This window comes from Bufo bufo, chromosome 4 (genome assembly GCF_905171765.1).
Source record: "Bufo bufo chromosome 4, aBufBuf1.1, whole genome shotgun sequence".
Classification (NCBI taxonomy): domain Eukaryota; kingdom Metazoa; phylum Chordata; class Amphibia; order Anura; family Bufonidae; genus Bufo; species Bufo bufo.
This window is the reverse complement of record NC_053392.1, coordinates 513,396,905-513,423,923: the sequence shown is the minus strand read 5'-3', so window position 1 is coordinate 513,423,923 and position 27,019 is coordinate 513,396,905. Positions and strand designations below refer to the sequence as shown.

The following is a 27,019-nucleotide window of genomic DNA, read 5'->3' as shown; positions in this document are numbered from 1 at the left end:
AGAAAAACATGATTTTCATGCAGGACAATGCTCCATCACACGCGTCCAAGTACTCCACAGCGTGGCTGGCAAGAAAGGGTATAAAAGAAGAAAATCTAATGACATGGCCTCCTTGTTCACCTGATCTGAACCCCATTGAGAACCTGTGGTCCATCATCCAATGTGAGATTTACAAGGAGGGAAAACAGTATACCTCTCTGAACAGTGTCTGGGAGGCTGTGGTTGCTGCTGCACGCAATGTTGATGGTGAACAGATCAAAACACTGACAGAATCCATGGATGGCAGGCTTTTGAATGTCCTTGCAAAGAAAGGTGGCCATATTGGTCACCGATTTGTTTTTGAATGTCAGAAATGTATATTTGTGAATGTTGAGATGTTATATTGGTTTCACTGGTAAAAATAAATAATTGAAATGGGTATATATTTGTTTTTTGTTAATTTGCCTAATAATTATGCACAGTAATAGTCACCTGCACACACAGATATCCCCCTAAAATAGCTAAAACTAAAAACAAACTAAAAACTACTTCCAAAAATATTCAGCTTTGATATTAATGTTTTTTGGGTTCATTGAGAACATGGTTGTTCAATAATAAAATTAATCCTCAAAAATACAACTTGCCTAATAATTCTGCACTCCCTGTAGTCTGTAACCATGGAAACACATGGGAGCAATGAAACGATAGGATTTACACAGAATTTTACCAGAACCCTTAACTTACTTGGCATTAGATTGGGAATCTGTTGGCGATTGTTGGGCATTCTGTACGCATTTACAGGATTGTAAGCATTTGGTGGAGGGGCACTGCTGTACTGTCCACCCCCCCTTGGTGGTCCTCTGGTTTGTGGTACGGCGTGGCTAGAAATATATAAAAAGTCAATTTAGCATAAAAATGATGAAATTAAAATTAAAGTGTAACAGATGCAATAAGCTCTCTGGTATTGGTGTGCCACTAACTGAAATAGAGCAACAGCCACTTACCCTAGTGTTCTAAAAGCAGACTGATCAAGATGCATTGGCTTTCTGTCTCGATTGAAACCCAGCTGTGGGTTCCAAGGCCGGCCATTTCTATTGCCCTTCTCCCAATCTCCTGGTTTTAAGGTAACTGGTGGTTTTCTACAAGACCAGGGAAATGACATACATTTAATTTTCACGTAAAAGATGCATTTTGGCACTCTTTTATAACCATTGTTACTTACTTTGCACCTTGTAATACCACAGCTTTGAAAACGTAACCATCGTCATATTCTGGGTCTTTAAATTTGATGCTAAATTGAATTTAAAAAAAATAAAAATTAAATAAAAAACCTAAGTGCCCAGAGTTTTAGAATATTTTTTATTTGCAAGTTCATGGCATTTTTTTTTTTTTTTTAAATACATACCTAATTGCATAATTTTGTGTTAAACTTCTCAACATAGGCACCGGAGACTCCACAATCCTTAAAAGTAAAAATAAATCTGAGTTAGACTAGATGCATAAAGTGTAATATATTAAAATATGTGCTATGCCGAGATCCTGCCCTACGCCGGCATGGTGTAGAGTCTAAGAGTGGAAAGAGCAGGTGCAAGGCAGAAGCTCATCATAGCACATTGCTCCTCTGATAAAGCCTAACATCACATATGCCAGGCTTTAAAAGAGCAGCATTCATACATAGATGTGCTATGCAGCTCCTTCTGCTTATACAGCGCTCAGAGTTACTGCAGGGCAATCCATACTTCCACATTCAGCAGTGTATATGAGTAATAAATCGCAAAGAGCTGGCACCTAAATGTTGGTTGTCTACATCTTATGGAAAAAAAATAAAAAAATAAAGTACATTTAAAAAAATTATTTTAGTACATTTACAGTAAGTTTTAACCCCTAGTGACCACACACTTTTTAAAATCACATTACAAGAACTATAGCTTTTAAATTTTTCTCATCAATGTACTCGTATGAGGTCTTATTTTAAGTTATAGTTTTTAAATGCACCATTTTGGGTACATGTAATTATAGATTAAAGCCAGCTGTTTAGCTAAAAACACCCCTTTGTTTACGTCAGTTAAAAGACGAATTAGCGGTCACTAAGGGGGTTAATAAATTTTATTTATACGTTTAGGCACACTTTGAACACCGCTTAGGTCAACAATTGACTAGGGCAGTGTCAACAGCATAAGAATGTTACCAATAGGAGCCACATTTAAAAAGGTTTTCCGACACTTTCCAGATGACTGGAATGGGGCAACTACAGTACCCTGAAAGATTATCAAAATTAGGGTTATTCACTTTAGAAAAAAGACGACTGAGGGGAGATCTAATTACTATGTATAAATATATCAGGGGTCAGTACAGAGATCATCTATCCCATCATCTATGTATCCCCAGGACTGTGACTGTGACGAGGGGACATCCTCTGCGTCTGGAGGAAAGAAGGTTTGTACGCAAACATAGAAGAGGATTCTTTACGGTAAGAGCAGTGAGACTATGGAACTCTCTGCCTGAGGAGGTGGTGATGGTGAGTACAATAAAGGAATTCAAGAGGGGCCTGGATGTATTTCTGGAGCTTAATAATATTACAGGCTATAGCTACTAGAGAGGGGTCGTTGATCCAGGGAGTTATTCTGATTGCCTGATTGGAGTCGGGAAGGAATTTTTTATTCCCCTAAAGTGGAGAAAATTGGCTTCTACCTCACAGGGTTTTTGGCCTTCCTCTGGATCAACTTGCAGGATAACAGGCCGAACTGGATGGACAAATGTCTTTTTTCAGCCTTATGTACTATGTTACTATGTTACTTCCTCAGGATAGGTCACCAGTATCTGATCGGTGGGGTCTGACACCCGGGACCCCCGCCGATCAGCTGTTTGAGAAGGCACCGGTGCTCGCAGCAGCACTGCTGCCTTCTCCCTACTCACCAAGTACAGCGGTTGTGCTTGGTATCGTAGCTCAGCCCCATTCACTTCAATGTGACTGAGCTGCGACTAGGCCATGTGACATCACATGGCCCAGGGAACCTGTGAAAAGCCACCGGTGCCTTCACAAAAGAGCTGATTGGTTAGGGTCCAATACCTGGGTCACTCACCAATCAGATACTGATGACCTATGCAAAAGGATAAGTCATCAGTATAAAGGGTCTCGAAAAACCCCTTTAAAGTAGTGATCACACTGGACGCGATGGTCAACAGTTTATGCATAATGTCTATATGTTTTGTGCATGTATGGACCTAATGAATGAATATGCATTTAAAGGGGATAGCATTAATGCCAAAATGTATTAAAATTATACATGGTGCAGTGTAAAATAAATAAAAAAAAACTTTGAAAAACCTTTAAAATATTTATTTCACACTGCTTAATGACCTACTGTGTGCATGTAAATTAAGACAACGAAAAGCATCACCAGAAATTTTCTTACAGATTGGGAAGGACGGCGCCATCGTCAGTTTCAAACATTCCCTGAATTCCATGGCACAGCTCTGGTGGCATTCCAGTTGGCTAGGGTAGTAATTTAACAAACGTACACAAAATCAGTCTATATTCACCATAACCGCTCGCAGTACAGAAAGAAAATGTGCAATCAAATAAGTAAAATTACAATTTGAGAAACTACAGAAATTACTGGTCCTCAGGGAGGTAACTACAAGTTTTCAAATATCCCATGTCTGAAGAGTGTGTGCCAATTAAAGGGAATTAGTAAATGACTTATTGTTTAAAATCAAGTTTTTATGTTAAAGAGCATCTGTCAGCAGGGTCAACCCCATTAAACACAGCTGATTGACATATTACATTATTTATGTTGCAGCGTTGCCAAGTTCCTGAGAAAATTTGCTTGCATGATATGCAAATGAGGTTGTTGGAGAACCAAGGGGCTGGCCCAAGCCCTTGGAGCTCTAGTTTGCTACCACCCTGCAGCTTCAGACACACCCTTGATAGACAGGATCAGACATCTGTCCTAGCCCTGTCGGTCTGAGTATTGGGGCATGCGCATAGGATCTGCTGCTGCCCAAATGCAGTGCAGATACATTAGCGTTCACGCGGAAGTGGAGGCTGCTGCTTCTTTTTTGTTTCACTAGACAGTTTTGGAAAGCATCTACAAATTGAGACACTTAGAGAAGTCTTACAATGTACCAAAGTTTTGTGGGGCAAAATATTTGTAAAGTAAGCAAACCAAGAAGGAAAAAAAGTGTCTAGCAAGATGGCCAGATCATACAGGGTTGACCACTGATAAATCTGGCACAGTCTAGTTTTATGCTGTCTAAATTTAAGACCATAAATCACACAGAATCTCTTCTTTTTACAGCCATAGGCCATTTAGAGGAATAAAGGGGGAAGTAAAATATGACAGAAATTATCCTAGATAAGAGTATTCCTGTGTTCAACCAAGTTAAAAAGCAGAGCTTCTATGTTGGGTAAGATTTCATATGACCCTCTTATCAGCTTTGCCCAAGCTCTGATCGGGCTTTGAGAAAATGAAGAGCGCGGGCAGCAGGGGAAAGCCCTTGCCTCATATCTCAGGCTCAGTAACAGCTAGAGATATATGACTGGTCTTAAGGAGGACCTTTCACCGCTACTGACATGCCCGTTTTAATAGCGTCATGCATTCCCTATGTAACAACTCTGGAGCATCTATTCTTATGACAATGTTGTGCCATTCCTTTATTAATTTCCACTAGAAGTTATAATTAAATTGCTGTAGGGTGCAGAGGGGTGGTTGGGGGGTGTACCTGCACAGACTCTATCCAATCAGTGCTGCCATTTTCAGACTGTGCAGGTACACCCCCCCCCCCAACTGGTTACCTCCCCTCTGTACTCTTACTGAAGGACAATAGTAATTAATTCATAACTTCTGGTAGAAATAATAAAGGAATGGCACATCATAGAGCCATAAGAATAGATGCTCCAGAATTGTTATTACATGGGGAAGGCATAAAGCTATTAAAACAGGCATGTCAGGAGCGGTGAAAGGTCCTCTTTAAATGAAAGCTCAATGTCTTCGGCTTAAAAATAAAATCAAAGCATAATCGCAGCATGATCTCCTCTACATTGAGAGATATAGCTGCTTGAAAATCGGTCGGGAGATTTAGCTGAAAGTGAAAGCAGGTTTCAGCTACTTTCACTCCTGATCTGAATACTAACAGCTATATCTCCCGAAGTAGAGAAGATAACGTCTTAGGTCCACTTTCAAACAAGACCAGTCCTATATCTATAGCCATTACTAAGCCCAAGAGACAAAGACAAAGAAGTCGTTTCCCCCCCCTCTGCTGGCTGTGATCTCAGCCAGACTAGAGGAAAGCGGCAATGGGGGAGTTGACAGTTTGCAGGAAGGAAGGGAAGAAGGAAGAAATATTAAAAAATAAATAGAAATTTGGCATCAATCATAGTGACCCACAGAATAAAATTACATTTATACCACACAGTGAACAGTGTACAAATAAATCCCACAAAATAATGTTAAAAATGCTATTATCTTTCCCCCTAAAAAAAATAATAAATTTAAAAAGAGGACCTGTCACCGCTCCTGACATGCCTGTTTTAATAGCTTCATGCATTCCCCGCATACTAACAATTCTGGAGCATCTATATTTATGGCTCTATGGTACCACCCCTCTGTACCCTTACTGCAGACTGCTAGCTATTCATTCACAACTGGTAGCAGAAATACTAAAGGAATGGCACAGGATAGAGACATAAAAATAGATGATCCAGAATTGTTATTACATAGGGGATGCATGAAGCTATTAAAACAGGCATGTCAGGAGCGGCGACAGGTCCTCTTTAATGCACTACATGAACCTCAAAATGGTTCCTAAAAAAAAACAAAAAAAAAAACTCGCCCCACGAAGTTCAAGGTCATGACCGTTGAAACACAGGGGCCTCAAGGCTAAAATTAGTCATGTCACAAAGGGGTAATAAAATGCACTTGTGTCCCCCGAGTTGCAGACCAACTACATTTACTTCAGACATAAATTCTAAGCTTACAATAAAGAGTGACATTTTCGGGAGGGTTTTTTCCAATTAGGGGATTCTCCCGGACTGAATAGTCTATCCTTGGGTTAGCTCATCAAGATCAGATTGCATGGGTCTAACTCCCAGCACCACTACTGATCAGCTGTTCTCAAGAAAACGGAAACAGGCACTAGAAATTCACAGGTTTGTCAACTTGACCCTCACTAGGTTCCAGCACCTGAAGCTCCTGCAAACAGCTGACTGATGGGGGTGCCGGGAGTCGGACACCCATCAATCGGATACTGACCTAACCTAAGGATAGGTCAACAATGGTTCAGTCCTGGAGAACCCCTTTAATACTTTATGCGAACAGCATTTACCAAGGTCAATGCGAAACGCAAAGATTTTCTGGCAGTTTATAGGTAGCAAGATCAAGATGAATAAACTACAGTATCGAAATATATTTCTTTAGAATTAGTATACGAATGACTGGACAATCATGTACCTCTGTAGTATTGCTCTTGTATAGCTCATGTATGAAGTCGTTCAGGGGATGGTTTCCCCCAACAAAGAGATGATCGCCGCCAAGACTATTTCTTCTTTCTAACACAAAGCAAAGAACACCGCTCAGCAAAAAAACATTCCTTATTCTGAGAGTATCTTCTACAGCCATTAAATTCATTAATGCATAATCCAAATGCGCTAATTCGCTTCTAAGTATGATTTCGGCTTTCATAAAGCAATTTAAAAACTTAATTATAAAGCTAAAATTCCCACTTTTTCTAATTGTTTGGTGGCTGTGGTTTTAACAGATACTCATAAAAAGGCTTTGCTGTGAAAACAGATCATTTAAGTCACACAAGAAACCTGCAAATGAGAGTTTAATTAACAAGTTTTAATGCAAGGTGCCTCTATTCTACTCTGTACCCGCCAAGTCTCCATTTTTGCATCAAGGATCATTCAATTTACTGCAATTAAATCATCTATGAAGCAAAAGGTTACCAATTTGTTTAAAGGCAATCAATAGCAGCCATCCATTATATCTTGCTCATTTGCAGCCTAGCAGAGCATAAGCGACAAGTACGCTAATGCAAAAAACCTTCGTGATTACACAGGCAACACAGGCGAATATCATAATCTTACTTTCATCAGGAGTGAGGTCAGGGTAAACCTCTTCCAAAGCCGCTCTTAGACGCCGCTCATCAACAAATGGCAACAGAGCAACACCTGAAGGGGAAAGGAAGCAATCAATTAACTAAAGAAGGCGAGGAGAATCGTAAGGAGACTAATGAGCCGGAAGCAATATAGGCCAACTTCACAAAGTCTGAGGGGAAAAAGCAGCAACTTTACTTACCACACATCAAGCAAGTTGTCCACTAACCAGCTGTCCAGTTTTTTCAAAGTAACTATATCACATTAAGGCTAGGGGTACACAGGTCGCGCAATATATTTTTTTTAATAATGATAGCCAATGGTGTCGCACTGCAAGTTAGATTTTTGTGCACCTGTCGCACTGTAGTGCAACACCATTAACCATCATTATAAAAAATACACATGCAGCAGTGCAGTTGTACCCTCCTTGTTGCACCACTTATTGTTGTCGTGTAGCCGTAGCCTAACGCTCTGTGCGCAGTCCACTGGAGCCCTAGGTTTGTCTTATATGCCAAACACAACCAAAGGGCTACACTCGCCCCAACTGAGGTCAAGAGGGTCCTTTTTGCATCTGTTGGGCCAGTGTACATTGGTATATCTTTTAACTACTGCACAGCAGAGTGGGCGGCTGCTGCAACACCCCCCCCCCCCCCCCCCCCCCATATATCCCATGTGGTATACATTTCTTTTACAAGTGGCACACAAAGCCTTCTGTCAGAGGGAAATCCTCCCAACATATTCCTTCAATGGAAGGTTTGAACAGAGTCTGTACAGACACTTAAATGAGATCTGCAGTGAACACATATTGATGACCTATCGTCAGGACAGGTCATCAATATCTGGTCGCCACCGGTTTAGACTTCCAGCTTCTTTGACGAACAGTTGTTTGAAGAGGAAGCGGGACTCATACGAGCGCTACTTTCTCTTCAAGATTACACCGCGTGTTGTCTCGCTTGCAGTGGCAGCGCGATTGCAAGCGCTTGTTCCATCAAGCACCCGTACGAGCGCTGCCTCCTCTCCAAACAGATGGACGAAGTCAAACCGCCACCTGAGGATAGGTCATCAATATGTACTGGCTGGACAACCCTTTAAACATGGCCATATACATACAATATCGGCTGGAATATGACCAGTCTCTCCCAAATAATCGAACAGACATTGGAAACAAAAGTGTGTTATTTCTATATAAAAAAAAATAAAAAAAATAATAGTTTGTGACATTTATACCAAGTGTATGAGCAGCTTTAGAGTATTAGAATTGGTCAGACAAGGTTGACTAGTAGTTATATATTGCGTTAAATTCATTATAGAAGCATACATTTCAGACAGATGTACCAAAACACTGCAAAACCACTGACAGTTGTAGAGTAATTACATCCATACTGCATTTCTATATGGATAAAATCAGCACTTAACAGAGGCCTCCTGTAGGCCCTCTTTTTCAATTGTCCTTCATCTGCTCCCGCATGCTCGAGTTGCCAGGGGTAAAATTGATCCAAGAATCTGGAATACTGCATCTGTCCGACTACTCTTTATACAGAAAGTTATTAAGATCAGATGCCACCAACGGGATGAAAGACTGCACAAAAAGCAGGTGAAGCGATGCCTTGGTACATCATGCAGCTTCTGAAATGTTAGACTTAGGGCTCATTCAGACGGCCGTATGCTGTCCGCAAAAATACTGAATGCTATCCGTTTTTTTGCGGATCCGCAAAAAAAATGAAACATGTCCTATACTTGTCCGTGAAAATCAGGACATGGCCCCATTGAAGTCAATGGGTCTGCAAAAATACTGAATGCTATGCGTTTTTTTGCAGATCCGTTTTTTTGCGGATCCGCAAAAAAACGGATAGCATGCAGTATTTTTGCGGACAGCATACGGCCGTCTGAATGAGCCCTTATACTGTAGTCTCAGAAATACCCTGCACATTTGTTCAGCATTTGCTTTTAGCAAATAACACACTAGTAAAGTTATACCAAAAATAAAATGCCAGGATTCAGTACGATTCTCACCTTGCCAGGCAAACTTTTTTCCATTTAAATCGATGGCAAAGTCATCAGGATAGAAGTCAATTATACTAGATTCCTGTTAAGAAAAATAGGAATGTGATACAAAAGATTTCTCGTTTTTAAATCCATACCGCTTAGACAACATGCAATAGTGAAAATACAAGAAAGAATTTATAAAATATCAAACATAAGAAATATGCTGGTGATTGTGCAGCAGCTGGGGAAAACAGAAGTATTGTGAACAAACGGGCCCCAGATATGAGCATAAAGGGGCCATTTAGGAATTTGATATTGATGGTCTATCCTCAGGCATCTGTCTGAGGCGTTCGTTAACATATACATACACTTTTTTTGTGTATGTTAAATGTATGACAAAAAGGTGATGTGAACCTAAATACCCCAAAGGGAGCTGAACAGACCCCACTGATTATGATGGAGTCTGTTCAGTATCCTCTCTGTTTACCAGGAAAAAAAAAAGTGCTGCACACAAGGCTTTGTCTGGTTCCAGAGGTTCCAACTGCAGCCTCCAATGCAGATGTGACTTGTAGGCCTATGTATTTGAATTGCTGCAACTTTCATACTCCTCATTGGCTAAAAATACTCCTCAAAATGGTAAGCGTATCCTTACCACCATTATTAACCATTATTAGTAGCCACCATTATCAAATTCCCAAATAATTATTTTAAAATCAGCTAAATAAATGAAAAATCCCTTTCATTAGAAAAAAAAACAAACTTACTGGATCGCTCATGAGTCGTCTCCATGTGACAGGTAGGAAGTTACCGCTAGCAGCAGGAAATACTCCCATCAGCTGTTCAAGTGGCTTGAACTATGTGGACAAGAGTACAAGAATACTGTAGATTACAGATGTAGAACAAACACACAACATAGGATCACACAATTTTACCAGATGGTTACACAGGTTGAAAACAGACATCTCAAGTGCAACATTTCTCAATTATGCAACATTGTTAAATTAAAACCTTCAATGTAGTTTGCCATTATAAATGCGGACCTAGTGTCTGCCATTCCTACTTCTTGGGGTAGGGCATTCCACGTTTTTTACCACTGCCTGCAAAGGATCCATTCCTGTAATGTCAAAATCGCTTTTTCACCATGATAAATCCATGGCACACACTTGGCTTACTTTACACAACCTACTGACTGGCTCACGTCAGACTTCTATGCCAGAATTCTGGCGCATTTTTTATGCAAATTTCTTAGGCCACACCTTTTTCCTGCAAAGCCATGACCCTTCCCATCAAAAACTAGATACACCAAACCGTCCCAAATTGTCACAATTTGGCATCAAATTGTGTTGCAGGTTACAATACGCTCTAGGCGCACACATCCGTAAATATGAGCCACTGTGTTACATGTATGACTGACCAGTATGCAATACTACATTTCCCTTGCAACAGCGTAGCACATAATACGACCTGACCGACAGCACAGTTACGCTTTTTCAGAGCACTTACTGGTTTGGTGTTAGTTTCAAATTCTTTAAAGAGTTCCGAAATATTTTCAAAGTCAGAAGCAAAAGGAGCGTAGTGAAATGGAAAAAACCATTTCCAAGAAGCGCAACCCTGGGTCAAAAAAAGAAAAAAAGAAATTAACAGGTTTACAATGCACACACCGACAGTTCAGTACAGGAGGGAAATCCTGGGGAAAGTTGGGATAACATTTTCTACCAAGTGAAAGAAAATATATATCATAAGGACAGACCAATGGTTCCTATTCATCTAAAACTAAAGTGAGACCACCACATTTTCTTCCCCAGGGACTTAAAGTGGGTCTTCCAGGACCCAGCGGGCTTTACAAGGGGTTAAGGAATGCTTAGATATTGATGACCTAGCCTCAGGACAGGTCATCAATACCAGATTGGCAGGCCTCTTATACCCGACATCCACGCCGGTCACATGTTTGAAAAGGCCACGGTGCTCTTTCAAGCTCCGCACCCTCTTTGTTGTTAAAATGGTCTAGATTGAAGCGGCGGTGCAGAGTAATTCCACCTTGCTTTCCCATTCTGGTAGAGGAAGGTGTAATTACACAGAGCTGCCGCTAGCCTCTAGATGGCCAGCATGTTAACAGTGAAGAGCCGAGGATATGTCATCGATATCTAAGCCCTGCACACCCCCTTTAATTATTTACATCTTACCTGTGGATAATAAAAAGTTCCGAATATACTTACTGTCTCAGTTGTACGGATCGACCTCTGGGGAACCTGGTCATGTGACACTTCTATTCTGAAAATCTTGCTTCCGCAGGCATCACATTTTCCAGGTTTCCAGTCTGACTGATGGGGACAATACTTCTGCTACGGATGAGTTCAGGGCCATTCCTTTCCCTGGGACATGCGCAGATTAAAAGGATTTGGGAGTCTGCACAAGTAGTTATGGCCCCATCCACAGCAGAAGTGACATCCCCATCGGTCAGCCAGACAGGACACTTGGCAAAAACTTGATGACAGGAGAAGCATTTTCAGCAGAGTAGCATCACATGACCAGGTCCCCAAGTGTCCAATCCATGTAACTTTGAGAAAGTAAGTATATTAGATGTGATTTATTAAAGGGAGTTTGTCAACTAATGTAGTTCACACACATTTCACAAATGGTACCCTTGTTTGCCAGCTGTGATGCTGAAAAAATGAATCTTGAAATATGAAAATTAGCTTGCAAATGCCAAGGGGCGGTTTCTATTGCTTCAAGTACCCAGACACCCCCTGGTGCTCTTTGCTAATAATTCCTCCCCTGTCTGTCAGCCTGCCCAGTGTCCGGCTTACATCACTGTCTCTGCTCATTAGCATTTTACTTCAAAGTTAATTTTTTTCAGCATCACAGCTGCAGAAAAGGGAAATAAAAGTATCATTTGTGAACTGTGCATATGAACTACAATGCGATTTAAGAAGTTTGAGTTGAGAAAATTAGGCGACAGACTCCCTTTAGAGCTCTTTCAGATGGTCCTATGTTTGGGTCCGCAAAATTTCAGAACAGATGCGGAACCATTCAACTCAAAGGGGCTGCAGAAGATGGACAGTACACCGTATGCTGTCTGCATCCATGCTTCCTTTCTACGGCCCCAGTCATACAGGGGAGGCTGGCAATCACCGATAGGACCACCTCCTGGAATTTAAATACATAAATTACATGTTATACTGAATCTTTTTCTACTAAACTTTATTTCAATCTGCTGAGCTCCTGCTCTATAACACGCATGTCCAACTAAAAACACATGTTCAAAGTGACAGGTTCCCTTTAAGGTTGGTTTGTGGGGTCCCTTGGGTTTGGAAAACCCTATAAAACAGAGTTCCCAACCTGTTCCAGATTATGAGTGCATATATAAGAAACTTTCAAGGCACGAGAACAGCCTGCTGGAATTCTCCAGGTCCGGCAATGCCGAATGCAACCGAAACGCCCACCGGCCCTTTTAATTATAATGGGGTCCAAGCAGAGATCCGACCGCAATCCAGAAAATAGGTCAAAAATTGGTCAGAGAGAAACGGCTGCAAGCTGTAGTTTGTGTCCGGCTGATTGCCCGGCATTCTCTGCCGGAACTGGTGGACAGATTGTAATGCTGCAGATGTGAAAGTAGCCCAACAGCTTCCAATCTTCTGGGAAGGCTTTCTACTAGATTTTGTGTGGAGATTTTGTGCGCATTCATCCAGAAGAGCATTTGTGAGGTCAGACACCAGGATCTGCCTTATAATCTTCAATCTAGTTCATCCCAAAGGTGTTCGATTAGTTTGAGGTCAGGGCTCTGTGCAGACTAGTCCCCAAGTTCTTCCACCCTGAACCCAACCATGCCTTTATGGACCTTGCTTAGTGAACAGAAAAGGGCCTTCCCTAAAACTGTTCCCATAAAGTTAGAAGCAGAGAATTGTCCAAAATGTTTGGTGTGCTGAAGCACTGAGATTTCACTTCACTAGAACTAAAGGGCATGGGTCAACCCCTGACAGCATTATTTCTCTTTTTGTACTGATGTAATGCCAAAGGAAGGAGGGAGGTGTGTAGGTGTGTGTGTGTGTGTGTGTGTGTGTGTGTGTGTGTTTTTGAAGAGCATAACGACAGAGTGAAATTGTAATCGCAGTAATTGACTGTCATGATTATTCTGATAAAATGTTACTACAGGCCTCAGCGTGAAAAGCTTGACAGACAAAACTACTGCAAAAGATCATTTTAACAATAATGACAGAGCACAGCATGGCTAATGGAAAATGATATTAACACTTTACACACACAGCAGATAAGTGTGACAGCTGTTGCTTAGCGGGTAAACTTTAGCTTTCCTCAACTAGATATATTACAAGCCTACCTTTCTCCACAGGAATGCAAATGCCCATTAGGCAGCCTTGTACAATTCCTCTATATTTGTGACTAATCTTTTGTCTAACATTTCAATTATGTAAAGATTTTCATCAGGCACTGATCACTTCAATTACTCTGCACTTCATATAACATCACAATATTGCAGGGCGAGCAGCTGACTGCTCCTTTGACAGCTTGCCAGCCGCTTATTAAATAATTGCAATTCTTTGCAATTTTGTCTATTCACCCTACTGACGTGCAGCAAAGAGCTGATGGAAGTTCAGTTGGAGGAACAGTGTTTACAGAGTGGATTCTTAAAAGCAGCTAATACAGGACGTGCGCCTAATGTGTAACATGTACCTGGTAATAGTAGCGGAGCACCCAACAAAGACCTTCCACGTAGGACTGCACAACCTTGCGTCGAAACTTTTCATCAGAGACATCAACATCAAATTTGTTTTTATAGTAGCGTTGCTTCCATCCATCTTCCCATAACCTGCATAAATGACAACCAGCAGATAATGAAAACTTGATCTGCATTTTGTTAAATAGAGTTTCAAAAAATTCCATATACAAGAACGTAACATCTGACTGCCGAGAAAAACGCATACACAGCGGGCAAAAAGTCAGAGAACTCTGATTTTATATCAAGACACGGAGGCTCCTATTGCTTAACTCTTTCTTTACTGAAACACAGCAGCAAAGACGACAATCCGAAAAAACATTCCACCAATGAGGATATAGTCCCTCCCCTTAGATCCCCTATATAGGGACCTCCTTCACACCACATCTTCCTCTTTCTTGGCTGCTGCAGTTCAGTATCTCACTACAGTCCTCTTGGGCTGTATAATATATCTTGCGTGTCCCTACTGGCTCTCTCCCCTTGTGTCTTCTCACCTACCGATGCAATCTCAGACGTTCCCCATAGGGAGGTGAGTTTTTCCCTCCCCTCCCCAGTCGGGTGTTCCTCCTCCTTTTTCCCCCTCTGGCGACACCCGCGGCTTCCCCCTGTCATCTTGCGATTTTTCCCGCGCACCCAGGAGCAGAGCGCCATCTTCGCGGGATTTCAGGCCGCCATCTTGTTTTCACGCCCGAGATCGCTATCGCGAGGTTTCGGTTTGCCCTGAGCAAACCAACTACCAATGACGTCCGAGATCTCGCGAGATTTCGGACGCCATAGTGGCGCCTACGCCAACGGTCACCCCGTACATGCCGCGCTCCTCTTGGCTACTTGGTTAGGTTTGGTACTCATTGACCTCCAGACTCCTTGTCTTATCCCTGGGGGGATATAATCCCCTGTATAACCTGTGGCTTTCGTTAGTCCTTTGATCCCTGGTGTCACTATTTGGGGTGATTAACTCCTTACCTGCACTAGTGTCACTACTTGGGTGTGTTTTCTCCTTACTGCCATGTCCCAGAAATCTGCCTTGCTCCAGGGTAGCCCCACTAAAGAGGCTAGCCCTTCTCCAGCTACAATGCAAGCTGTACCCCCATCCGCGGGGAGTATTCTTCCTTCGGCGGATGCCCAGGCTAGGGCTCTGCAACAAACCATTTCGGATGCTATTTTCTCGGCAATGGGCTCTATGTCCTCAGCCCTGACCAGCTCTCCGTCACAGGTCCTCTACACCCAGACCGGGGTTACAGCCCCTGACGCTATGCCATCTCATCCTAATACCTCCAGAAACACCTTGAATGATGGCTTGGTTCCATCCTCTGACAGCGCGCTCCGGCCGCGCAAAAGAGCCTGTCCGCGCCAGGCAGAACATGCACAGAGTTGGAAATCGGCTAGATCCCAGCCGGCACCCGAATCTGACTCTGGAGTCTGAGGTTATATTGCAATCCCCAGTTAATTCTGAAGGGGACGAGGTGCATTTTGATGATGACCAGCCTGTACAGGACTCTGGGTCGCCCCAGTTGTCTCGCCTGGCTGCGACTAAGTCGTCCTCTATGACGGATGCGCATATGACCCTAACAGACCCCTCCGGTACTCAGTTATTTGACCCGGACTCTTCACCACCCTAGATCATCAGAGTGGCTCACGGCCCCCCATGTCGCTAACTACCTGGAGTCTATGGTTCGCAAGCCCCTGAATAAGAAGGCCAGAAAGAAGTTACGGGCCGAATGCCCCCGTTCGGCGATCCAGAACAAGGTCTGTGAAACGCCCACTGTAGACCCCAAGGTCGTACAGTTTTTATCGAAATCAGGGTTTAGCCCCCGCAGGGGCCTGGACTCTGCCTTACGGGCCTGCCAGGACAAATTACTGGATGTTATGGGTCTGCTGGGCAAGATATTCGATATGGCGCAATCGGCAATAGCAAAGGGCCGATTAGTTGACCCTGAAGAGCTTAGAGGCTGGGTCCAGAGAGCCATATGTATGGCTGGCGATGCCAACACTTCCATTGCCATTGAACGGAGAAAGGCCATTCTTATCAAGATTGAGCCTAAGTTGGCCAATATGGCCCTCACTGAAGCGGGCAAAGAGGCCCAGGGCTTACTCTTTGGTGACCCATTTATCAAGGAGCTGGGAAAGTTCATAGGGACCTTCACTGCCCTCGATAAGGCGCAATCCTCAATGCGCAAAGTATTTAACAATAGGGTTTCCTCCAGAGCCGGCAGTACAATGGGCCGTCTGGCCGGCCGTTCATCCGTCCAGTCCCGAGGCTCGGGTTGAGGCACATCATCCTTCAGGTCCTAGTCTCAGGACCCGAGGCAACCCCGTCCTTCTTCCCATCGCGAGGCTCTTTCGGCAGAGGACGATCTTACAGAGGACAACCATACCTCAGACGTCCCTTCGGTAAGTCAACGACTCCTACTCCCTTCGGTGTGTGGGGGCAGACTCCGGTTCTTTTCGCATGTGTGAACCACCATGACCTCGGATCCGTGGATTTTATCCACGATTCAGGGGTTCCACATAAATCTAGTGTCACCCCCAAACTCCATTGTTCCCCCACCTCGCACGTGCTCATCCCTGGCCTCCCAATGCCTCATAGACGAGGAAATAAACGAGTTGTTCTTAAAAGGGGCCATAGAACCAGCTTCCCAGGCCCCGCAGGGGGTGATCAGCAACATGTTCCTGGTCGAGAAGAAAGGGGGTCAATTCAGACCAGTGATCAATCTCAAGGCCCTAAACGCCTTCGTAAGGTATCGCCATTTCAAAATGGAGGGCATTCACCTCCTTCGGGATATGCTCCTCCCGAACGACTGGCTAGTAAAGCTAGACCTGAAGGACGCGTACCTCACGGTCCCGATTGCCCCTTCCTCGAGGGACCTTTTACAGTTCCGTTGGCAAGGCAGCCATTGGCGTTTCACGTGCCTCCCATTTGGCCTGTCGTCCGCCCCGTGGTGCTTCACCAAACTACTACGTCCGGTGGTAGCGTGGCTCCGCAGCCGGGGGGTGATGCTCAGTCTATTTAGACGACATTCTGATCATGGCCGGGGATTTTCCCACCAGTCAGGAACACCTTCGACTATCAAATGTCCCTCCTCTCAGACTTGGGCTTTATCATCAACTGGGAGAAATCCTGCTTGGTCCCGTCCAGGACCATGGAGTTTGTGGGGTTTCTGGTAGACTCCGAAGCCTTGACTCTCAGGCTTCCCCCGGGGAAGGTGCGTGCAACTCGCAAAGAATTACGTCGCACGTTGTCTCTACCACAGGTGTCCCTTCGCCAACTGGCCAGGGTGATAGGCCTATTGGCATCATCCATTCAGGCGATCTTCCCTGCCCCCCTCCACTATCGGCCTTGCAACGCCTCAAGATAGCCCACCTGCAAGCAGGAGCGACTTATACGGACCTGATCCGGTTGGACTCGGAGACGCGGGTCTCCCAGGCCGATTGGAGTTCTCTATTCATGTCCGATTTCAGCGACTGGAAATTGGACGAGGAGATCTTCGCCAATGTGTTATCCCTATGGGGCGCCTTCTCCATCGACCTCTTTGCATCTCGATGGAACGCCCAACTACCCAGGTACTTCAGTTGGAGACCAGACCCATCCGCGGAGGCGGTGGATGCATTTCTGCAACAGTGGTCAGGGGACCCGATGTACGCATTTCCACCCTTTTCCCTGATTCCACGGGTTCTGGCCATGGTTCGCCACCAATCGGCAGACATGGTTCTAGTGGTCCCATTTTGGGGGACCCAGTCTTGGTTCCCGCAACTCCTGGTCGACAGACCCCTGCTATTACCCCAGTCGCCGAACCTGCTGCTGGGACCGTTGAGTCAACCTCACCCTCTGGTTTTAGCCGACTCCTTGCGCCTGCTGGCTTGCAGGGTATCGGGGATCCCGGGCGTCTCAGAAATTTCGGAAACCGCTAGATTCCTTCTGGAGAGTCATGGGCCCCCGGAACCAGAAGGGCTTATAGGTCAGCCTGGCAGTCATGGGCTGATTGGTGCTTGCTTAGGGACCTGGATCCAACTATGGCTTCTGTGAATAATAATCTTTTTCTTTCTTCCCTGTACAAGGATGGTAAGGCTTACCGCACTATAAACGTTAAACGTTGTTAGATCTGTCATCTCTTCAGGGCATAGGGGCTTTGAGGGATGCCCGGCTGGGCGCCATCACCTCGTGTGTCGCCTGCTTAGAGGCTCTCGCCTCACCCGCCCTCCGCGCCCCCGTTTTTCAAGTTCGTGGGACGTTTCTACGGTCTTATCATTTGTCGGCCTGGCCGGCTAATAATGAGTTATCGCTACGACAGTTGTCGGCAAAGTTAATTACTCGTTGTTGGACTACGACGCCCGCTCGTTCACCCCTGAAGGGGTGACATTTAATATCTCACGCTGTACTAAGACCAACATCAGGTCAGTGGCTTACCCGGTTTTTACGGGGTCTTCGGCGCTCTGCCCTGTTGCGCGCCTTAGAGAGTACAAGGTTAGGACTTGTACCTTACGTTCCCCGGCTCATCCTCAGCTGTTCATTTCATTTCGCCGGCCTTACTCGCTGGTCACAAGCGTCACTGTCACGTTGGGTGAAATAGATCCTGTCAGGCATCGACACCTCCATTTTCACAGCGCACTCAGTGCGGGGTGCTTCTTACACCTCTCTGGCTTTGTCAGGAGCTAAGTTGGAGGATGTCATGAGATTGGCAGACTGGTCTAGAGTGTCTACTTTTAGGGAGTTTTACTTCAGACCGGATCCACATGTGTTTGCCTCCATTGTAAATAGGCTTTAAACTAGCAATAGGAGCCTCCGTGTCTTGATATAAAATTGTAGGATTTAGTGTATGACAAAGTCATGATTTTATGAAAGACACGGAGGAGAGTATTGTCCCCCCCCCCCCCCCCCCCCCCCATATCACCCTCCTCTCTACATGGTCTGTCTTTTCCTCTGTAGCATGCATTGTATTAGCTCTTGCTTAAGCCTGTGCATTTTGTTGTAATAGCACTCCTACCTAGATTCTCTTCTACTCGTTGCTACTTATATTAATTTCTTTCCAGGTTGATTCCAGGTTTCCTGCTGCCCGTGGCTGATCGTGCCCCGCTCTTGTGCTTCATCCTGCCAGGACTTATAGTTGGATGTCACGCCGATTCTTCGTTGAGTGTTTGGCGTTCCAGTTTGAGTTTCCGTTATCAAAGAAAGAGGAAGATGTGGTGTGAAGGAGGTACCTATATAGGGGATCTAAGGGGAGGGACTATATCCTCATTGGTGTAATGTTTTTTCTGATTGTCTTCTTTGCTGCTGTGTTTCAGTAAAGAAAGAGTTAAGCAATACTCGCCTCCGTGTCTTTCATAAAATCATGACTTTACGTCATACACTAGTAAAATCCTACAATTTTATTCATGATCTGGCTATGCATAGGCTCCCGAACCTAGAAGCAAGCTTGAAAGTCTACCATGTCTTCAGCTGTGGACGGACTGCACAGCTGGGTCATGCTGAAATCAGCTGATCGGTGGGGGGCTGGAAGATAGGTCATCGGTATTTAACAACTGGAATACCCCTTTAAGCTGTGCCATAGTCTAACTAGACATACAGTCATAGAAGGCCTAAGGGACTTGTTAAGCCCCCACCAACCATGGCAACGCATCGGCACCTTGTAATTGTGTTTGTGGGGGCTCATGGGGGACAAAGTGAGCACCTTTCCTCTAACTACCTAGATGCTGCAGACAGACTCTTGACCGCTGCATCTAGGGCAGTGTTGGCGAACCTATGGCACGGGTGCCAGAGGCAGCACTCGGAGCCCTCTCTGTGGGCACCCACACCCCTGAAAAAGTCTTTGGTGTACTAATATGCCTTTGATTTTTCCCGTCCTTCAGCAACGCAGTGCGTACTATGAATGGCACAGGCAGTGCATTGAATGTAGGCCGGCTATTATAGCTAAATGATACATGGAAAATATACTATATTGCTATTCAGGTTAAATTGCTGGCTTGGCACTTGGCGATAAATAAGTGGGCTTTGGGTTTCAGTTTGGGCACTCTGTCTCTAAAAGGTTCGCCATCACTGATCTAGGGGATTAAAACGGCCAGGATAAGAATTACAGCGCCAGCAGAGGGGGGGGGGGGGGGTTGGTCATCATTAGGAGAACATTTGAAGTCAGTTTTACTCGAGTCTGTGTTGGAGTACTTTGTGCCACATTTATCAAATGTTACTTGATAAATTTGGCTGGTCCTTGAACCCAACACTTCTGTCTAGAGAAGCTGCTCCAGTTTTCCTACGCCACCCTTCTCCTGGAGTGAGTACAACTTTTTCAAAAAGTTGCAATGATAAATCTGGAGTGAAACTCATTAACATAGCTAACCACATCCACTTTCCCGCCCATATAACAAAACTGCAGTGAGTGGTGTAAAAACGCAGAGTCACAAAATTGAGACTTTTTGACAGCAGAATTCTGAAGTGAAGGTATGATAAATCAGGGCCATGGTCTATATCAGAGATGGCCAACCTGCGACTCTCCTGCTGTAGGCAGTCTGGGCATGCTGGGAGTTGTAGTTTTGCAACAGCTGGAGAGCCACAGGTTGTATCAACTAAAATGGTGAAAGATTAATTGAATTGACTCAATCATACAGAGTTGCATCACCTTCCATTTCATGTGTCTAGCTTAAAGCCCAGGAAACGTAGGGCCAGCACCCTCTTTAGGGAGCTTTCACACAGGTTTTCTGCCCCGTCTTTTTTGGCGTTTATTTTGCATGGCAGGTCTATGGGAAATATGAAAGGCCACAGATGTGCTTCTTTGCTACTGGCGTTTATGATTATTAGGTGGTATTTTTTCCTTTCTTTGCTTCTTATTAAAAATGCAGCATGCTGTAGCTCGACGCTTTTTCAGGTGTTATGACATCGTCTTGTCCATAGAGGATAAAATTTGTGTATAAGGAGTCATGGTCAAACATCTCAGACCGCCATTGGCCTAAAGCTTTTCCTTTCATCCCGCCATATACAGACATGGCAAGTATTCTGGATTTTTGGCCGGAAATAAAAACGTAGCATGCTGCGGTATTATCTCCGTCCTGAACAGTCAAAAAGACTAAACTGAAGACAACCTGAACGGATTGCTCTCTATTCAGAATGCATGGGGATAAAACTGATCAGTTCTTTTCCGGTATAGAGCCCCTAGGACAGAACTCTATGCCGGAAAAGAAACGCTAGTGCGAAAGTACCCTAAGAATGGCTTGGATAAGTGAAAGCAGTCCAAAGTTATTAAAAACAGAAAGGGTCACACGTCAGAAGTGCAAAATTACCGTAGGTTAAATAAGGGTTAAAAAAAAACAAAAAAAACAACAATTTTTCTTGTACATTGCAAAAATACAAAGCCATGTGCCAGCCGAAAGCAACACAAGCACTAATGTATCCACACATTTACTTTGCCTTTCATTCCCATCAAAAGGTAAAATAATCTGCCAAATATAACCAAACCGTCCGCAGAAGCCACATGTTAGGTGTTAATGAGACACCTGCACAATTATATTTTTGAAGTATAATTTTACAGCCTACAGATCAAAGCGGCACAAAAGGAATGCTAAACAGATGCCCCATTGAAATGCGGTAATGTGCCACGCTTACAGCAACTGAACTTAAGGGTTAATATTCATCAGGAATAACACTGGTATTCAGATCACATAATCAAATCAAAATCATTCAAAGTCTAGCCAATGCAGCGCCCGGTCTCAAAGGGAAAAGTGGCATGAAGAAAGAAAGCCAGCGTGCATACTAATCTAGACACTTGGATTTAACAGCTTTAGCTTACTCATCTCTCTGGAATTTATTGAATATTGTTACTCTCCATATTAATTACTGCTGGATAAAAAGATCATAGAAAATTATCCAAAGGCTCTGCTGCCATAAGCTAAATGGCATTCATTAGACTCTACTCAGATTCAGCAATTTGCTAACAAAGTGATGCATAAAAAAATGGCTTCACCTGATATTATCTTCTGGCTCGGGCTCACTGTCACTGTCCTCGGCTTTTCTCTTTGTTCCTGCAGGAGACTGGGTGTTTCCAGGATTCTGATGGCAGAGAGCGTGCAGAAATTAGAGGTATGCAAAGGGCACGGTGCCTCAAGTCCGCAGAAACAAGCCTCAAGGTGAAATGTATACGATTTAATATTACAGGAGCTCGCCTTATATTAGCAGTTGTGAAATATCCTGCCTTACCCTCAGCTCACTGGTGGAAGGCATTATTAGATGTCAAGTATAAGCTAAATCCACTCTTTTCTTAAAGGGGCATTCCTGTCTTAAGGTAATGGCACCACTAACATACGCCAGTATTTCACGATGGGTACAGGTCCTACCTCTAGGGCACTCACTGACCCTAGGGGCTCTTTCACACAAACAATATGGATTGTGTCAGGGTGCGTTCACTGAAACTTGCACCATTTTGCAAGCAAGTTCAGTCAGTTTTGTCTGATTGCGCCGAGTTTTCTCTGCGCAGGGACAATCCGTTTTGATGCATTTTTCACATGTGGGGAAAAACAAAACACACTGATTGTTTACAAACATCTAGCAACCATCAGTGAAAAACGCATTGCATCCAGGTTACATCCAGATGCAATGCGTTTTTCACTGAAGACCCATTCGCTTCTATGGGGCCAGGGCTGCGTGAGAAACGCAGAATATAGAACATGCTGGGATTCTCACGCAACACCGATGCGTAAAACAACGCTCATGTACACAGACCCATTGAAATGAATGGGTCAGGATTCAGTGCGGGTGCTATGCGTTCACTTCCCAGAAAACTCACTCTTGTGAAAGGGGCCCAAGAATAAAGTGGCGGCGGTGCTGCCTGAACAGGTCTTTCCCTTCACTCGCTGTATAGGGGACACGCAGGACAGCTCCATTCAAGCGGATGTGACCGGTTGCTGTTCTCTGCTGAGAGCACAGCTGTGGAGGCATAAACACTAAAGGTGCCGCAGCCCATTCGGTCCCCGGATCAATGGGCGTCCCAGAGGTTGGACCTCGACTGATCATTAAGTGATAGCATATCACTATGATAGGGGCACACACTTTTGAAGGCTATGTCCACATCCGCAACCAAATTTGTTTATTTCCCACATGTCTTTAATGGAAAAAAAAAAAAAAAAAAAAAAAAACTTTATTAATAAAATCATTTTGTGTCTACAGCTCCTACACAGACCTATTTGTCTCCACTGTAAGGCCTCTTTCACACGACCGTATGGCTTTCAGTGTTTTGCGGTCCGTTTTTTGTTTCCGTTTAGTTTTTCCATATGGCATATACAGTAATTACATAGAAAAAAATTGGGCTGGGCATAAAATTTCCAATAGATGGTTCCGCAAAAACGGAACGGATACGGAAGACATACGGATGGATTTCTGTATGTTAATTTTTTTTTTTGCGGACCCATTGACTTGAATGTAGCCACGGAACGCAATTTGCGGGCAATAATAGGACATGTTCTATCTTTCAACGGAACGGAAAAACAGATATACGGAAACGAAAATGCATACGGAACACATTCCGGTTTTTGGGCAGAACCATTGAAATGAATGGTTCCATATACGGAACACAAAAAACGGCCCGTAAATGGAAAAAAAAGAAACTGTTGTGTGAAAGAGGCCTAACAGACACTGCAGTCAGATTCTACAGCCATACTTTTTTTTAACCTACACTTCACACTGGCATACATCCGGTCAGGTGACAAGAAGTAGGGTACAGATTCAGACTACGCAGGGTCTGTAGTCTGTTACCATGGAGACACAGATCTACATAGTAGCTTTTGACAAGATAGAAAATTTGCAAAGATTCTTGTTCTTTAGATGCATTGCTGTGATGTTAATTAAAAATGGTTTACAAAAGTGGACATCTCTTAAAGAGGACCTTTCACCAGAAGAAAGCCTCTAAACTGACTATACAGAAGTGTAGAGCGGCGCCCAGGGATCCCGCTGCACTTACTGTTATCCCCGGCTATGAGCTGAGCGCTGCGATTGGCCAGCGCTACAGCATAGGAGAAGAAGACGCCGGCAGGATCAAGTGGGTGGAGCCTAACTACTTACATACCGGAGGCTATAACCGGAGAGGCGCCCGGGGATAACAGTAAGTGCAGCGGGATCCCTGGGCGCCGCTCTACACTTCTGTATAGTCAGTTTAGAGGCTTTCTTCTGGTGAACGGTCCTCTTTAAATAAAGCGTTTTTTTACAGAAAACTTTTTTTTATATATATATAAATTGCTTGCAAATGTGGACCTAGGCTTTAAAGAGGTTGTCTCACTTCAGCAAATGGCACTTATCTGGTACACAAAGCACTAATGTATTGCGATTGTCATATTGCTTTCTTTACTGGCTGGATTCATTTTTCAATCACATTATACACTGCTCGTTTCCATGGTTACAACCACCCTGTAATACATCAGCGGCGACTGTGCTTGAACACTATAGGAAAAAGAGCCAGCTTCTCTGGTGGCCAGGACGATGAAAGCGCAGATAAGCTGGTACTTTTTCCTATAGTGTGCAAGCACGACCACCATGCAGGGTGGTCATAACCATGGAAACGAGCAGTGTATAATGTGATGGAAAAAATAATCCAGCCAGCAAAGAAAGCAATATGGACAATCACAATACATTAGGAAGTGCCTTGTATTAACTTTCTCTACATAAATGCCATTTGCTGCAGTGAGACAACACCTTTAATATCTAAACTCATTTCGCTTGAAATATTAGCAATCCCTTGGCTATGACATTGTCAAAGAATTTATTATGATTTATAATAACTAGGGATCGACCGATCATTTGTGAGCTTTCAGGCCGATAGCCGATAATTTATACCGATATTCTGTGAAAAGGAGACTTTTGTATTACTTACCAGTAAAGTCTCTTTCTCGCTCTTCCTTGGGGGACACAGGAAACCATGGGTATAGCTCTGCTCCCTAGGAGGCGTGACACTAAGTGAAAGCTGTAAGCCCCTCCTCCATCAGCTATACCCTTCAGCCTGGAGAGAGAGACTACCAGTTGCGTGTCCAAGTAGTGAAAGATAACCACCAACCGGAAAAAAGGGAACTGTCAAGCCCCAACGGGGGCAACCAAGCCGGAACCACAACTGTAAACCCAAATGAAGGGCGGGTGCTGTGTCCCCCAAGGAAGAGCGAGAAAGAGACTTTACTGGTAAGTAATACAAAAGTCTCCTTTTCTCGCCCATATTCCTTGGGGGACACAGGAAACCATGGGACGTTCCAGAGCAGTCCCAGAAGGGAGGGACCAGAACAAATTAGACCAACACCGGAGGCATCAATCAACTGCCGCCTGCAACACCAGACGGCCTAAAGCAGCGTCAGCCGACGCATGAGTATGCACCCTGTAGAACTTGGTGAAGGTGTGCAAGGAGGACCAAGTGGCCGCCTTGCAAATCTGCTCCGTAGAAGCCCGATTCCTCTGAGCCCAGGAAGCCCCGACCGCTCTAGTGGAGTGAGCGGTAACACCGAGGGGCGGAACCTTGCCCTTGGCGAGGTAAGCCTCAGTAACAGCCATCTTGACAAAACGGGCGATAGCAACTTTGGATGCCGCCATCCCTCTGCGCGACCCCTCCGGAACCACAAAGAGCGAGTCAGTACGCCTGAAAGAGCTGGTTACCTCCAGGTAAACCTTGAGCGCCCTGACAACGTCCAGGCGATGAAGCTCCCTCTCCCGGGGGTGGGAAGGGGAAGGACACAAAGAGGGGAGAACGATGTCCTCGTTCAGATGAAAGGCGGAGACCACCTTAGGAAGGAAGGAAGGGACCGGACGAAGGACCACCTTGTCCTGGTGGAACACTAGGAAAGGTTCCAGACAGGAGAGTGCAGCCAATTCGGACACCCTCCGAAGAGAGGTGACGGCCACAAGGAAAATAACCTTGCAGGACAAAAGTCGCAAGGAAACCGTCCGCAGAGGCTCGAAAGGAGAAGCCTGGAGCGCTGAGAGAACCAGGTTCAGGTCCCAGGGCGGTACGGGGGAACCGCGTGAGCCACGCCCTGAAGGAAGGTCTTGACAGGACCAAGGGGGGCCAGTGGGCGCTGAAACAAAATGGACAGCGCAGACACCTGACCCTTCAACGAACTAAGACCCAGACCCTGGGCGAGTCCGCTCTGCAGGAAGGACAAAACAGTGGGGAGAAAAAAGCGGAGCGGAGGAATCCCCAGATCGGCACAGAACCCCAAATAGGTCCTCCAGGTCCTATAATAGATCCTAGAAGAGGACGGCTTGCGGGCACGGATCATGGTGCGGACGACATCCGCAGAAAAACCCCTACGTGTCAAGACGGTGGTCTCAACAACCACGCCGTCAAACGTAGGGACCTTAAACGCGGGTGGAAGATCGGTCCCTGAGAGAGAAGATCTTCCCTGGCGGGCAGCGGCCAGGGCGCGTCTGCCAGGAGCAGCATGAGGTCGGCATACCAAGACCGGCGGGGCCAGTCCGGAGCGACCAGAATCACCGAGACGCCCTCCGCCGCGATCTTCCGAAGGACCTTGGGCAGGAGTGGGATGGGAGGGAATATGTACGGACGCGCGAAGCCTCGCCAAGGACGAACGAGGGCGTCGGCTCCGCAAGCTCCCGGATCCCTGGCCCTGGACAGATAGGCGGGGACCTTGTGATTGAACTTGGAGGCCATGAGGTCCACGTCCGGCATGCCCCAACGAAGGCAAATGGCCTCGAATACCTCCGGGTGAAGAGACCACTCGCCGGGGTCGACAGTGGTGCGACTGAGGAAGTCCGCCGCCCAATTGTCCACCCCTGGAATAAAAATTGCCGATAGAGCCGGGACGTGGGTTTCCGCCCAACGGAGAATGCTGGTGACCTCCCGCATCGCTGCAGCGCTGCGAGTGCCCCCCTGGTGGTTTATGTATGCCACGGCCGTGGCGTTGTCCGATTGCACACGAACTGGATGACCCTTCAGCAGATGAGTCCAGTGTCGCAGAGACAGAAGGGCCGCTCTCAGCTCCAGGACATTGATCGAGAGTTTGGACTCCGATGGAGACCAAATGCCCTGGACGGATCGGGGAGGAAACACGCCTCCCCAGCCCAAGAGACTGGCATCGGTTGTAACCACCAACCAGTTGAGCGGCAGAAAAGACCTGCCCAGAAGAGGGGACTGTAACCACCAGCGGAGAGATGACCGCACCGGAGGCGATAGATGGAAGGGATGATCCAGAGACTGCGGCGATTTGTCCCAGGAGGAGAGGATCGCCCGTTGGAGAGGGCGGGAGTGAAACTG

The 27,019-nt window shown here is 45.2% G+C and overlaps 1 protein-coding gene across 2 annotated transcripts in view; it reads right to left on the bottom strand.

The window, feature by feature from the left end:
- XRN2 (5'-3' exoribonuclease 2) overlaps window positions 1–27,019 on the bottom strand; it is an 85,133-nt gene that overhangs the window by 15,307 nt on the left and 42,807 nt on the right. The window contains exons 16-27 of one of the 2 annotated variants that reach the window (XM_040429698.1): window positions 21,743–21,828; window positions 13,754–13,889; window positions 10,568–10,675; window positions 9,829–9,918; window positions 9,092–9,164; window positions 7,070–7,153; window positions 6,432–6,529; window positions 3,396–3,475; window positions 1,385–1,441; window positions 1,202–1,270; window positions 984–1,118; window positions 724–860 (exon numbers count right to left, since the gene is read on the bottom strand). In XM_040429698.1, coding sequence (XP_040285632.1) covers window positions 724–860; window positions 984–1,118; window positions 1,202–1,270; window positions 1,385–1,441; window positions 3,396–3,475; window positions 6,432–6,529; window positions 7,070–7,153; window positions 9,092–9,164; window positions 9,829–9,918; window positions 10,568–10,675; window positions 13,754–13,889; window positions 21,743–21,828 — 1,153 coding nt within the window. Of the gene's footprint in view, window positions 1–723; window positions 861–983; window positions 1,119–1,197; window positions 1,271–1,384; window positions 1,442–3,395; window positions 3,476–6,431; window positions 6,530–7,069; window positions 7,154–9,091; window positions 9,165–9,828; window positions 9,919–10,567; window positions 10,676–13,753; window positions 13,890–21,742; window positions 21,829–27,019 lie in introns of those variants that run through there. The other variant, XM_040429699.1, reaches the window with a different exon arrangement.